Genomic DNA, 13,297 nt, shown 5'->3' with positions numbered 1-13,297 from the left:
AACAACAGCTCAACCTGGAGCTGGGCTGCCATGAGTTGCAGGTGACAGCGATGGCGGGCTGCAGCCCCTGCTTGCAGTCGGTTGCCATGGGCTACTGTGTGTAGCCAGCAGCCAGCGTGAGCGGCCGTCCAGAAGCCGGCGATTGATCTGCCTCGCCCTGGAAGAGCGCAACGATGGTGCCAACTTGGGCTAGTGAAGCAACATCCTCCACAACTAGACTAAAGAACTAAAGGACAGCAACTTGTCTGTTCCCCTTCAGCCAATTCCCCAACGCTATTCCCATCCCCCAATTCCCCAATTTAAAAAAAAAAAAAAAAGTAACTTTTCTCCTGAAATGCAAGGACTTGATATTTTCTTGTAATGCTGTATTTTTTATCTTGTGTTTCATTCTGGACTTCTGTGGTTAGTACAATAAGTGTTGAAAGAATAGATGAATAAGTACTTAGCTTGAAATGAATGAAAATGAAACTAAGGCCTGGAAAGCTGATGACGTCTAGAAGGTAGACCAAGAGTTGATGACAAGGTTTAAAATTAAGAAGCCTAACAGAAAAATATGTTGATGAAGATAGGAATGATTTTAGGTATGTTAGGATTTTAAGAGACTTTTATTTGATGTCAAAGTGACTTTAATTTCATATACAGGAAAATGTTCAGGTAGAATAAGATTACTGTGACAGAAACATAAACTTTTCTTAGATTTTGTTGTACATATGCTTTAAAAATGTATATCTAAACATTATTGTTCTTATGCTTCCAGAGGAAGTTTGGAAGGGAAGAGAGAACAAAAGAGTTATAAAGCTGTTCTAGAAGATCCGATGCTGAAGTTTTCAGGATTGTACCAAGACACATGCTCTGACCTTTATGTTACTTGTCAAGTTTTTGCAGAAGGGAAGCCTTTGGCCTTGCCAGTGAGAACATCCTATAAGGCATTTAGTACCAGATGGAAGTAAGTTGTCTTCTTGCATATGGTGGGTTCCAGACCATTCTCCCATTATTTTACAGATGTCGTAAGTAAGATGTGGTAGTGATTACACAGGAATTTTTAAAGATTTCTTTATTTAATACCTATAAGTATTGATTGAATAGTTTAAAGCAGTTACCTACTCAGGTTAAAGTATTATACATAGAGGTATTATAACTGCAATTAAGGTGGAAATGAATTTATGTTTGTATTTATTGACATATTTGTATTTTGACATATTTTAATAAAACTTCACTGATTCATAAAATGACCCAAACCAAAAACACATATGTAGTATTTTTAAATTCTCTGTTATTCTATGTCTTTGAACACATAAACACTTCTTGATAGTCTGAAATGTTGTCCAACCAGATGTTTGGAGCTCAGATCTTGAGAAAGAGATATGTTGTCATCTATTCAGATCATATTTTTATTATTGTTTTTAATATGAAATTAGCTTTTTTTTTTTAAGTTCATGGTTTATTGAGCATGGTACATTAGCACCCATTGTCAGGATGCAAGGGGACTATAATGAACATGAAGTTCTTGTTTTTCCAGAACAGCATGATGGGTTCTTAATTGAACCTCATGATACTTCTTATTTGATAGATTATATGGTGCTGTTTTACTGCCGGGTCCTTGAGTCTTATTCACTGCTCTGGTAGGCTCACTGCAGGATACACAGGTTGTGTGCCTCTCAAGGAAGGAACTTATGCCCACAGCGTTCATGGAAGACATGGTGTGTGCCCACATACACTGCCAGGCTATGCTGTGGAGGCCTCAACCCTGTGTTTACAAAGTGTGGCCCAGCAGGCTGGGAAGGGTTTTCCAGAGAGAGTAAAAGCCTGAGCTCTGGTGGTCTGGCTACATCAAAACCCAACTACTTTAATGGTGTGGTTTTGTCCGTAGCTTTTTTGTGTGTGTGTGTATAAATGGATATATACACACCCATATATATATATATTTTTTTTCTTTCTTTCTTTTTTTTTTTCATGAATACTTGTTATTCTGGAAATACAAAACTGTAAAAGTAGAGAGAATAATATAATGAACTTCCAAGGCCTCATCACCTAGCTGCTATAATTACTAACTCAAGGACAGTCTTGTTTTACGTGTACCCACTTGTCATTTTGAAGCAACTTCCAAATATTATATTATCCTAATTGTAAGTATTTCTGTATATCTCTTTTTTAAAACATAATTACAGTATATACCTAAAACATCATTATACCTAAAACAATGAACCAGAATTCTTTCAATATTTCCAAGGTTCTTAAGCTGCAATCAGGATATCTACAAAGCCCTGAAATTGTATGCAGAATTTTGTGTCTTGTGCATTTTTACAGGGACAGAGCTCAAAACTTTCATTAGATGTTTTGAGGTATATTGTGACACCGCCCCCCCCCCACCTCTCCCAAATATTAGAGCCACAGATTAAGTTCTAGAAAGTCAACATTTATGAATTCCACTAGTGGTTTTGTTCCATGCCATGGCAATAAGGAAAATTAGAGAAAAACCAAATTCCCAGTTTCAGGGAGATTAAAATTAAACTCTCCTTCTCCCATTTGCCTACCCTTCTCTGCATTATTTATGTATTTTCAAGGATATAAAAACTCATATTTGGCTTTCTAAAAGTTTGAATTTTTTCTAAATTGTCAAACTACTTAAGTACTTTAAAATAATTTAATAATGGTTTTATAAAAAATTAAAATGTTTAAAACAGCTGTGTAGAGAATAAGTTGAGAAGATGCTTCATGTTGGATAAGGTAACATGAGGATAGACTCTTTCTCTTTGGGCTTAGGGGAAGACATTTGCAGATTTTGTACATTCTACTCTTTAGTATTTAAGAGTTAAAGGTTTTACCAATTTGGGAAAACAAATGCTGCCTTCCTAAAATCAACAAGGGCAAACTTTACACAGCAATCATTTTCTATAAGGACTTAAGAGAAATATTCTATAAACTGTGGGAAAAGTAAATTATACCATAAAAAGATCTCTTGCTATTCAAATTTCTCCATTTCCTTAGTTCAGATAGTATTTTTGAGTAGTACAAGATTCCAAATTGTCTAAATCTGACTTCTGAGTTTCCGATAGTAAGTTCTGAGAGTTTGAATAATGAGGAATTCATTCAAGATTTATCCAAGTCTATTCTGTCAAGTTGTAGTGTATCCTGTCTTGTAATAATAGAGTCCATAGTAAGGGAAACTATACTTTTTTTTTTTTTAGGTAAGATTCGTATTTTTAGGTGTGGGATACTACAAATGTCCAAGTTTTTATATGAATATTACTCTGACAAGTGATTTAATTTTTTTTTAATTTATATTCTGTTTTGTTCCATAAGTGATTTAAAATGGCTTTAGAGAGAGAGCGAGAGTGAGAGAGAGAGAGAGAGAGAGAGAGAGATATTAACAGTCTAATATAATTTAAAAATTAGAAAGTTAGGATTTAGGAATGCATTAATCAGACTAGAGAGTTAGTACAATGGTGTGTGAGAGTGGGGATACATGGGGATTGGACCATCCGGAATCATGCTTTACGATCTTGCGATGTTTTGAAAGTTGCTAGGTGAATTTCATCTTGAGCTTAATTAATGAGGGTTGGGGCCTTGGGAGGGAGAGAACAAAATGGTGTTTAAAATACACAGCTTTTTGATGTCTGACTAGATCTTTCCATAATTTCTGAAATATCTAGATTTTGGTCAAGCTATTTTTTGAACTGCAAATGTTTTTTCTTCAAAAGAACTCTTGTGCAGAAGCCTAGTATGTAAAACAGGTTAAAGTACAGTTACTTTGATTTGAAAAAGTGTGGAGTCTTGGAGTTAGATGGCCAAAGGCTTGAGACAAGTGATTGCTTGGTCATATTCATATGCATTGTCTCCTAGTTAAAGGATAGAATATAGAGGTGAGCATTTTCTGAGTTCATTTTGGATGTTGTCACTGACTTTTCTATTTAGTTTTAGCCCGGGTTAATTAACCTCTGTGGTTTGTTCATTGGCAGAAGATGACACTGCTTAGTGTTTACCCTTTCATCCTGGCCTACCATGTGGATAGTAATTAAATAAATTCATTTCGTTCCTCAAGCTTATCTGTAGTATAGAATGACTATTTTAGGCATGTGATTTATTTTCTTAAGAACTTTATAGAAGAAAAGGATTTAATGGTTTTGATTCTCCTTTAAATTGATAGTCATCTCTAATTTTCTGTAGGTCCTTAAATTTATATGGTGGATATAAACAATTTGCTTTGTAAGTTTTTCAAAGCTGTTCAGTTTCTTACCGGTGCAGATTTCTTTTACCTAGACTAGTATATGCCTCTGAGAATAGTTTTGAGTATACAGAATAATTATGAGTAAAGAGAAAGAAACAATTCTCTGTGTCTGCTGGGTATTATTTTGTATTGTTCGCACAGTTTTCTTTTGGGATTTTAAAAGCCATCTGTTGTTGAAGGGAGTTGAAATTGTCAAATAAGTCCAATATGAAGATTGACTACAGAAGAAAATTAGTAGAGATGAGTAAAGAGGAAAACAAAAGAGCTGTGTTGTCATTACTATATTATTAAGAACAAATATTCCTTAGGGAAATCATTTATACAAACATGCTTTGAAAGCATGAAACAACTAATAGCTAATGAAATAACTTGAGGAACAGAAAAATCTCACATCAAAAATTGTCAACATCTGTCCAACGCTGTCAGGTAACAACTTCATGTTACAATGGTAGTGGGTAGTCCACTTTAACCATTTAAGGTTTTGGTAATTTTCTAATTTGTTTAGGCACTGCTATATGTTATAGGACCATATTGTCCTCAGCAGCATTTTAAATGTAATATGAGTAATTCTGATTTTCTTTTTTTTTCCCTTATAATATAAAACTGTGAACTGTGTTCTGGAGAATACTTATAGAAAATCACAGTTTGGTTCAAAACAAGTTTGGCTCTAACAGGTTTAAGTCTTTTCCCAGATATTATTGTCTTGAGTTTCTTGATTAAAGGAGTAACAATTGTTATTTTTTGTGGGTTTTTTGTTTTTTTTAAATTTTATTTTATTGGGGAACAATGTGTTTTTCCAGGGCTCATTAGCTCCAAGTCAAGTAGTTATTTCTTTCTTCTTTTTTTTTTTTTTAGCTGAGCCATCCTGTCACCTGTTGGCAGCTCAGCAGCAGCTCAGCTCGGGCTGGGAATCAAACCGGCAACCCTGTTGCTCAGAGCTCACACTCTTGAGCGAGCTCTTAACCAACTGAGCCACTTGGCCGGCCTCAAGTAGTTATTTCAATCTAGCTGTGGAGAGTGTAGCTCCTTGGCCCATGTGGGGATCGAACCGGCAACGTTGGTGCCATGAACACCACCACACCCTAACCAGCTGAGTTAACCGGGCCCCCCCATGCTTTGTTTTTCAAACTTTTTTTTTCACGTCTTCTGTATGTAAAATTGCAGTTTCTTAGAGCAAAATTGAAGTAACTGCCATATTATTTTTTTGTACTACTAAATCTTTTGGGATATTTTCTCTGGCTAAACCTCCTTATATGGTTTGTTAATTAAAAAAAAAAAAAGAAAAAGTTATACACACACAGATGCGCACACACATACACACACACACACACACACACTTATGTTGACTTTATTTCCTTAGCTTTATGTTTATGTCAACTCTATTTCCATAGCTGGAATGAGTGGCTAAAACTGCCTGTGAAGTACCCTGACCTGCCCAGGAATGCCCAAGTGGCCCTGACTATATGGGATGTGTATGGACCGGGAAAGGCAGTGCCTGTGGGTGGAACAACAGTTTCTCTCTTTGGAAAATACGGGTAAGCATTCTGTTTTCCTAATCTAGGAATGTTGTAGTTTTCTGGTCCTTTTCTTTTTGGGAGGCTTTAATAGTTTATGTCCAGTCTGGTTCTGTATTTGTACATGTTTAGTACATATTTTCCATCATTGTTGAGACTGAATTTGACAAATATTTCTTGTGGGATGTACAAATAGGTTAATTAAGAAACAATTTATATTACTCTACTAATAGTGATTGGTAATGTGATTCCTATTAAAAAATAGCCATTGGAAATTAGAATCTTGCTTTTAGGAAAAAAATATTTGGCATATACTGTAACTGCGTTGCTACGGGGTTTTTCTACTTTGTCATAATGATAAAAAGGACAATAAGTAGGGTTAAAAAGCACTAATTTGGTAATAGTGGTAATGATTATAATAGAAAAGTTGTTAATTCAATTTTTAAAAATTTACAGATAATAATTTATTGTGAAAAAAAACAAAACCCATAGTCCTGAAGAGTATTTTTTGTCAATCCCCTTTTTCTCTAAAGAACTTCGTCTTGCATGTTGTTGCAGACGGCAATATTTCTTTATTTTTTATGGCTGAGTAGTATTCCATCGTGTAAATGTACCATATCTTCTTTGTCCAATCTAAGTGAAATAACTCAGATGGAAAAGGACAAGAATCATATGATTTCACTCATATATGGATATAAAACAGAAAGCAGCAAATGAACAAACTCTTAGACACAGACAATAGTATTGTGGTTACCAGAGGGGAAGTGGGGTGGGCGGAGGATGAAGAGAGTAAAGGGGGTCAAATATATGGTGATGGAAGGAGACCACACTTTGGATGGTGAGCACACAGTGCAGTGTACAGATAACGTGTTACAGAATTGTCCACCTGCAACTTATGTAATGTTTTTAACCAATGTCACCCCAATACATTTAAGTAAATTTAAAAAAAAAAAATTGTCAGAAAAGAACTTGGTCTTTTATCAAGTATTGACGTACCGTGATATACAGTTTATAGGAAGGGCAGATGAATGTTTGAGTATTTTTCCCGTTTACCAGTTTTAAGAATGAGCTGGTGCTCTGATAACCTGCAAAAGTGATAATTGATGGTTTTTTTGTTTTTGTCTTTAAGTTTTTTGTTTTTTGTTTTAAAGATTTTTATTGGGGAGTTGGGGGATGGGAACAGTGCTGGGGAATTGGGGGAAGGGGAACAGACAAGTTGCTGTCCTTTTGTTCTTCAGTCTAGTTGTGGAGGACGTTGCTTCACTGGCCCAAGTTGGCACCATCATTGCGCTCTTCCCGGGCGAGGCAGATCAGTCGCCGGCTTCTGGACGGCCGCTCACTGCGGCTGCTGGCCGCTCACGCTGGCTGCTGGCCACACACGGTAGCCCATGGCAACCCACTGCAGCAGGGGCTGCAGCCTACACCGTCGCCAGCGACTCATGGCAGCCCAGCTCCAGGTTGAGCTGCTGTTCAGCATCTTAGCTGTAGAGGGCAGTGTCACTGGCCCTCATATGTGGGATCCGAACAGGGTCCCTCTGGCGTCCCAAGCCAGCTCTTAACCATCGGGGCCACTCGCCCCGTCTTTAAGTTTTGTCATGAACTTTTAAACATTTTTGAAGTGTTTCAATCCATTGCTGTCTTTATTCTTTGTAATGCTAAAAACTCCTATTACTGAGCAGTAAGAGCCCCTTCAAGTTGGTCCCATGTCCTTTTGCTAGTACTCCAGGAGTCATTAGTAGCTTCTTTCCGTTTTGGCAGACAAGCTCTTCCAGGCACATTGGGTAGTTTTCTGCCCCAGAGCTGGATTCTCTGAAAGACGACAGAGCTTCAGTGCAAAATGCAGAGACCTTACTGTAGGTACCATCAAACTTTCTAATTTTTGCCCATTTAAAAGTTGAGAAATGTTATCTCCTGAATTAATTTTCACATCATTAAATATGAATGAGAATGGTCATATTTTGATATGTTCACTTATTATTTTTGTTTAGATTTCTGTGAATTTACTGTTTGATGTCCTTTGCCCCTTTTTTAAAAAATGAGGTATAATTCACATACCATAAAGTTCCTGGATTTTCTTTTTTTTTTTTTTTGAGTTGTCATTTTTCTTATTAATGTATAAGGGGTTGGTAGATGAATGAAATCAGCCCTTTGTGTATTACATGTTGCAAATATCGTTTTTCTTGTTTGATATTTTCTTTTGAATTTCTTATGTATAATATTTGTTTATTTGCTTGTTTGCTTGCTGTTGTTGGATCTTAAATTATGATGTTGAATTTATCATTTTTTTATGGTCTGTGAATTTAAAACATTCTTAAAAAAGTCATTTACTATTTTAAAAAAAAAGGTTTTCTTAGTATTTAATTTTTTTTATTTTTATTGGGGAACAGTGTTTTTTTCCAGGACCCATCAACTCCAAGTCAAGTAGTTGTTTCAGTCTAGTTGTGGAAGGCACAGCTCAACTCCAAGTCCAGTCACCGTTTTCGATCTAGTTGCGGGGGGTGCAGCCCACCATCCCATGCGGGAATGGAACTGGCAACCTTGTTGATCAGAGCACACCCTCTAACCAGCTGAACCACCCGGCCACCACTTGTTATGGTTTTAATACTTCACAATTAAATCTGATTCATCTGAAGTTATTGGGTTATCTAAAAAGTCATGACACATTTTTGCAACGAAAAACAGAAAAAATACATCATGACTTTTCCGACAACTGAATACTTTGGTGAAAGGAGTGATGTATTGGGTCAGGCTTTTGTTTTTTTAAACAACAAATGGCTAGTTATTTGTCTCAACGCTATTCATTAAATAAGCCATTGTTTTCAATTATTTTGAAATGGTATTATGTATTCAATTTATCATGTATTGACATCTAAGAAAAAGCGTAGTATATTGTATGGTGATTAGGAAGGCAAGTTGTAGAACTAGATTATCAGGATTCAAACCCTGGCTCACATCTGTGTACCCTTGAACAAGTTATTTAATCTCCTTATGTCTCAATTTCCTCATCTGTAACACGAGATAACAATAGTATTGACCTCATAGAGTAGTTTATGATGATAAATTACTAAAGATGTAATGAGGTTAATGAATGCTCAGTAGATATTAGCTATCATTATTTATGAACAATTCTGTTAGTTTTCAATACTAATATAAAATGTTTTGATATTAGATAGGAATAATCTTTCTCATTAGTTCTCCTTTCACAATTTCTCTATATACTCTTGGGTTTTTTGGGTTTTTTAAAAGATTTTATTGGGGGAGGGGAACAGTGTTGGGGAATTGGGGAAGGGGAACAGCCAAGTTGTCCTTGAATCTTAGTTGTGGAGGGCACAGCAAGCACGTCTCCAAGTCCAGTCACGCTGCTCAGCTCAAGATGCTGTGTTCAATTAGTTGCGGGTGGGCGTAGCCACCATCCCATGTGGGTGTCAAACCAGCAGCCTCGTTAAGAGTGCATGCTCTATCCACTGAATCATCTGAGTGGCAGCTCAGCTCAAGGTGCCGAGTTCAGTCTTTAGTTGCGGGTGGGCATAGCCCACCATTAAAACAAGCAGCCTTGTTTTTAGGAGCACGTGCTCTCACCAGCTGAGCCCTCCTGCCACCTGTTGGCAGCTCAACGGAAGCTCAGTTCAGGCGCAGCGTCACTGGCCCATGTGAGAATTGAACTGACCACCCTGTTGCTCAGAGTTCACGCTCTTGGGCAAGCTCTTAACCAACTGAGCCACTCAGCCGGCCTTGGATAGTCTCTGTTTTATCAGATAAACTTTAATATTATTTCCTCAATTTAAAAAAAGCTCATTATTATTTTGTTGGGAAATTATATTGAATCATATATGTTAATTAAAGAATTAATTGACACCTTTATAATATTGAACTTTTCTGTCCAGGAATAAGGTGTGTCAGAAAGGCTTAAACTCATGAATAAAATCTAGACATAATTCCATTTAGAATAGCTTGATTGCTTAGTAATGTGTAGGTGCTTTGGTTTAATGTAACTACTGAAAAGATATTTATTATTGAAACCTATGCAGGATCAATAGTTTATACATAGTGTGAGACATTATGGCCTCCAGTTTTTAAATATAAATTTTTATGAAATAGCATGTTACAGTAGAGCAGTCATACTATTAAATCAATATTATTTCTTTTCCAGAATATTTGTTCCTTTTTACTTTTTTCTTCTAGGTTGGGGTTTGCTTGCCACAAAGCAAAAAGTACACAATAGTTTATTACTCTTACTGTTGTCTTAGGGGTTAAACGTTCTTGAGAAACAGCCAGAAAAACCTCTTGTTTTTTCCTCCAGGCCTCTTGGTCAGTGGTTTACCTTCTGGAATATCAGCTGGAGGTTCTCTCATAGAAACACCTCTTTAGCGCTCACGAGCATTTTAGATGACCTTAGGATGCATTTGCAGGAGATATTCTGATTGGAGTATGGGTGTGAAACAATTGAAATTTCCGCAGAAGTGTGGTGAAATGACCTGCCTAAAGCAAATAAACTCAGATTAACAGTCTGTGATACTGTTCTACTCTAACTCGGCTTTTGGCAAGTTTTTAAAAAGTACATGAAATCAATAGTAATTGATCTATTTCTAAAAATCATCTGGCGACCTCACTAGAGAAGTACCTTCCTGCATTCTCACTCATTCAGTAAGTCTGTGGTGGGCCTAAGAACCAGCATTTTTAATACCTATCCTGAGTGATTCTGTGAAAGGTGACCTGTGGGCCACATTTTGAGAAACACTGCATTAACCTTGCATAGTAGTCTACCTATGTGACTTTTGCATGTGGTTCTTTTCCGATTTTTTCCTTTACTCTGTCCTCTGGTACCCACTTTATTTGTATTTCTCTGTATATCTGAGTAAAACATGCTGGAAACATGCCTGAAACATAAATCAGGAGTATTTGTTCTACTTTAAGAAGTATTAACCCCCAGAGATTCCCATAAAGGTAGTAGTAGCAATAAGTGGGAGGTAAACTTCAATTAGTTTTTCTGGTATTTACTATATTAAGACTTTACACTTTAGAGACTCATCTGTTTTAACTCAGTTGGAAAATAGTTCATGTTATGCCTCCATGTCCTGAACATGTCAGATGTTAGATTCAAACGAAACATTGGAGAGCAGCAATGATTCTGTGAAGTTACCTCCCTTAGAGCAGGGTTTCTCAAATACGAGTCATTGACTTAGCACTTTCAGAATTCCAGCCATATCTCTGTACTAAATGCACATACTCTTATTTAGTTGATTTTTTATTTAAACCAGCTCACTTTTTTTACTTCCATTTAGTTTAAAGCAAAAACTTCATATTCTTCCATATGTAGAAAAGAAGTATTATTTAACATTGGTGAATAATGATACAAATAAATACAATGAAAATAACTGTTACTAAATATTAGAAAGTGAAGCCAAAAAAAAAAACTACCTTAATGAAACATAAATGATAGTAAATCTATTTGCTTTACAAAATATGTATATAATACCTACAAAAAAAAGTCCTTCTTTATATATTTTTTAAGATTTTATTGGGGAATTGAGGGAGGGGAACAATGTTGGGGAATTGGGGAAGGGGAACACACAAGTTGCTGTCCTTTTGTTCTTTAGTCTAGTTGAGGATGACGTTGCTTCACTGGCCCATGTTGGTATTATCATTGTGCTCTTCCCGGGTGAGGCAATCGCTTGCCGGCCATTGGATGGCTGCTCACGGCAGCTCACGCCGGCTGCCAGCCGTTCACGATAGCTCACAGCAGCCCACTGCAGCAGGGGCTGCAGCGTACACCGTTGCCGGCAACTCATGGCAGCCCAGCTCCAGGTCCAGCTGTCGTTCACCATCTTAGCTGTAGAGGGCGCAGCATCACTGGCCCTCATGTGGGATCCGAACCAGGGCCCTGCTGCTCAGAGCTGGTGTCCCAAGCCAACTCCTAACCAATGTGTCATTCAGCTGGCCCTGTCAGATGTTTCTTAAGCAATGAAGTAACACCAGGTGTCCCCACCTTGTGTCCTAATAGACCTCATATGAACTTAGTTGCTTTTTAAAAGAGGTCTTCAAAGCATCTAATAGCTGTATTACACTATTAAGACTCCTATGACTGCAAGCTCTTGCTATTTGCTAATATCTATTTTGTATACTTGAGTCAGTGTGAAGCAGTACTTTTTGGAGAATAGTGTAATTAATAATTGAAAAATTGATCTGTTAGGATGTGGTTAGAATAACTAATTGTCCTCATTTTGAAAGTCTAGCTTGTGAGATTTCTAAGAAGGTAAAGAATGCATTGAACAGTAGGTTGAATTGGCAAAGAACCATAGGCAAGATGCAGATTTCTCTTCCAGATGTTTTTTCCAAATGTGGATTCTGAAGTCAGGGCAGTTGCTTGGCACTGGGAGCTGCAGCAGCTGTTGCTGGGGCCTCTGCTGGCGTGGGAAGGAGGGCCTGCTGGGCTCTTTCTTTCCTCTCGTCTGTTTGGCTTAATTTCCCAAGCGGACACAATGCTCTGAGCATCTTCTGGCTTGCCACCTGGAGGCTGTGGAACTCTCTACAAAGGTTCCATTAGTGTCAAAAGAAAGTAATATGTTCACTTGATCATTTGAGTCACTTGTCGTCACCCCTAGCCTCCATGTCCCCGTCCTTAAATCTTATCTCCAGATCCATCCCAAGGCACCTAAATCATTCAGTACACTGACTTCCTGCCAAATGTATTTATTTTTGATTTATGGAAGTTCAGCCAGTCAAAGTATTCACTGGGGTGTAGGGGGTTGGAGAAAAGGAAGGGAGGACCTTCTGATGTTTCTGAAGGTACATTTAAGGATATTCGTTTAAAGTGATGTTAATAAATACTTCACTGTGCTCAGTTTCTTAGAGACTGAGCAGGTCTGTTCCATGTTGAATCTATATCTCAGTTGAAAGGGAAAGAAAATGAACTTTATAAAAAGCTTGTGTATGTACTTTTTTGTAATGTAACTTAAAAAAATCTTTAACATGGTGAATGTTGAGAATTTTGATTTCTTCACAGCTAGTCGGTGCATCTTATATTGGGCCTATCAGGGAAGCTTTCACAGATATGGTTGCTGGATATTTTACCTGTTTATTGCCAACCTTGGAGACCTTACAACAGATATGGTCTTTAATCTTATTGTGCTCCTGAGCTTGTAGCTATCCTGTATAGTTCCCAATCAAAATGTTTATGGCCTCATTACTTGTGTACGTTGCATGATGTTCAGTGAAAATCCTCTTTGTTATTTACTCTAGGAGAATCTGTGAAGAAATTTTCCACTAGCCGGAACATGATAATAATGGTTTAAAACAGCAGTTTTCAACCTGTTGGTCGCGACCCCTTTGGGGGTTGAACAACCCTTTCACAGGGGTCGCCTAAGACCATCGGAAAACAAAAAGATATTTACATTATGATTCATAACTAGCAAAATTACAGTTATAGAGTAGCAACAAAAACAATTTTATGGTTGGGGGTCACCACAACATGAGGAACTGTATTAAGGGGTCACGGCATTAGGAAGGTTGAGAAACGCTGGTTTAAAAAAATTCATGTAAAACACTTACAGTTAAG

At 37.2% G+C, this 13,297-nt stretch overlaps 1 protein-coding gene across 1 annotated transcript in view; it reads left to right on the top strand.

Annotated features, from left to right (window-relative positions):
• PIK3C3 (phosphatidylinositol 3-kinase catalytic subunit type 3) overlaps positions 1 to 13,297 on the top strand; it is a 144,965-nt gene that overhangs the window by 2,810 nt on the left and 128,858 nt on the right. Inside the window, exons 2-3 of the mRNA XM_019637896.1 lie at positions 758 to 946; positions 5,620 to 5,763. Coding sequence (XP_019493441.1) covers positions 758 to 946; positions 5,620 to 5,763 — 333 coding nt within the window. The remainder of the gene's footprint in view (positions 1 to 757; positions 947 to 5,619; positions 5,764 to 13,297) is intronic.

Source organism: Hipposideros armiger, unplaced genomic scaffold (genome assembly GCF_001890085.2).
Source record: "Hipposideros armiger isolate ML-2016 unplaced genomic scaffold, ASM189008v1 scaffold_36, whole genome shotgun sequence".
Classification (NCBI taxonomy): domain Eukaryota; kingdom Metazoa; phylum Chordata; class Mammalia; order Chiroptera; family Hipposideridae; genus Hipposideros; species Hipposideros armiger.
The sequence above is the reverse complement of the archived record's forward strand: the minus strand, read 5'-3'. Positions and strand labels throughout refer to the sequence as shown.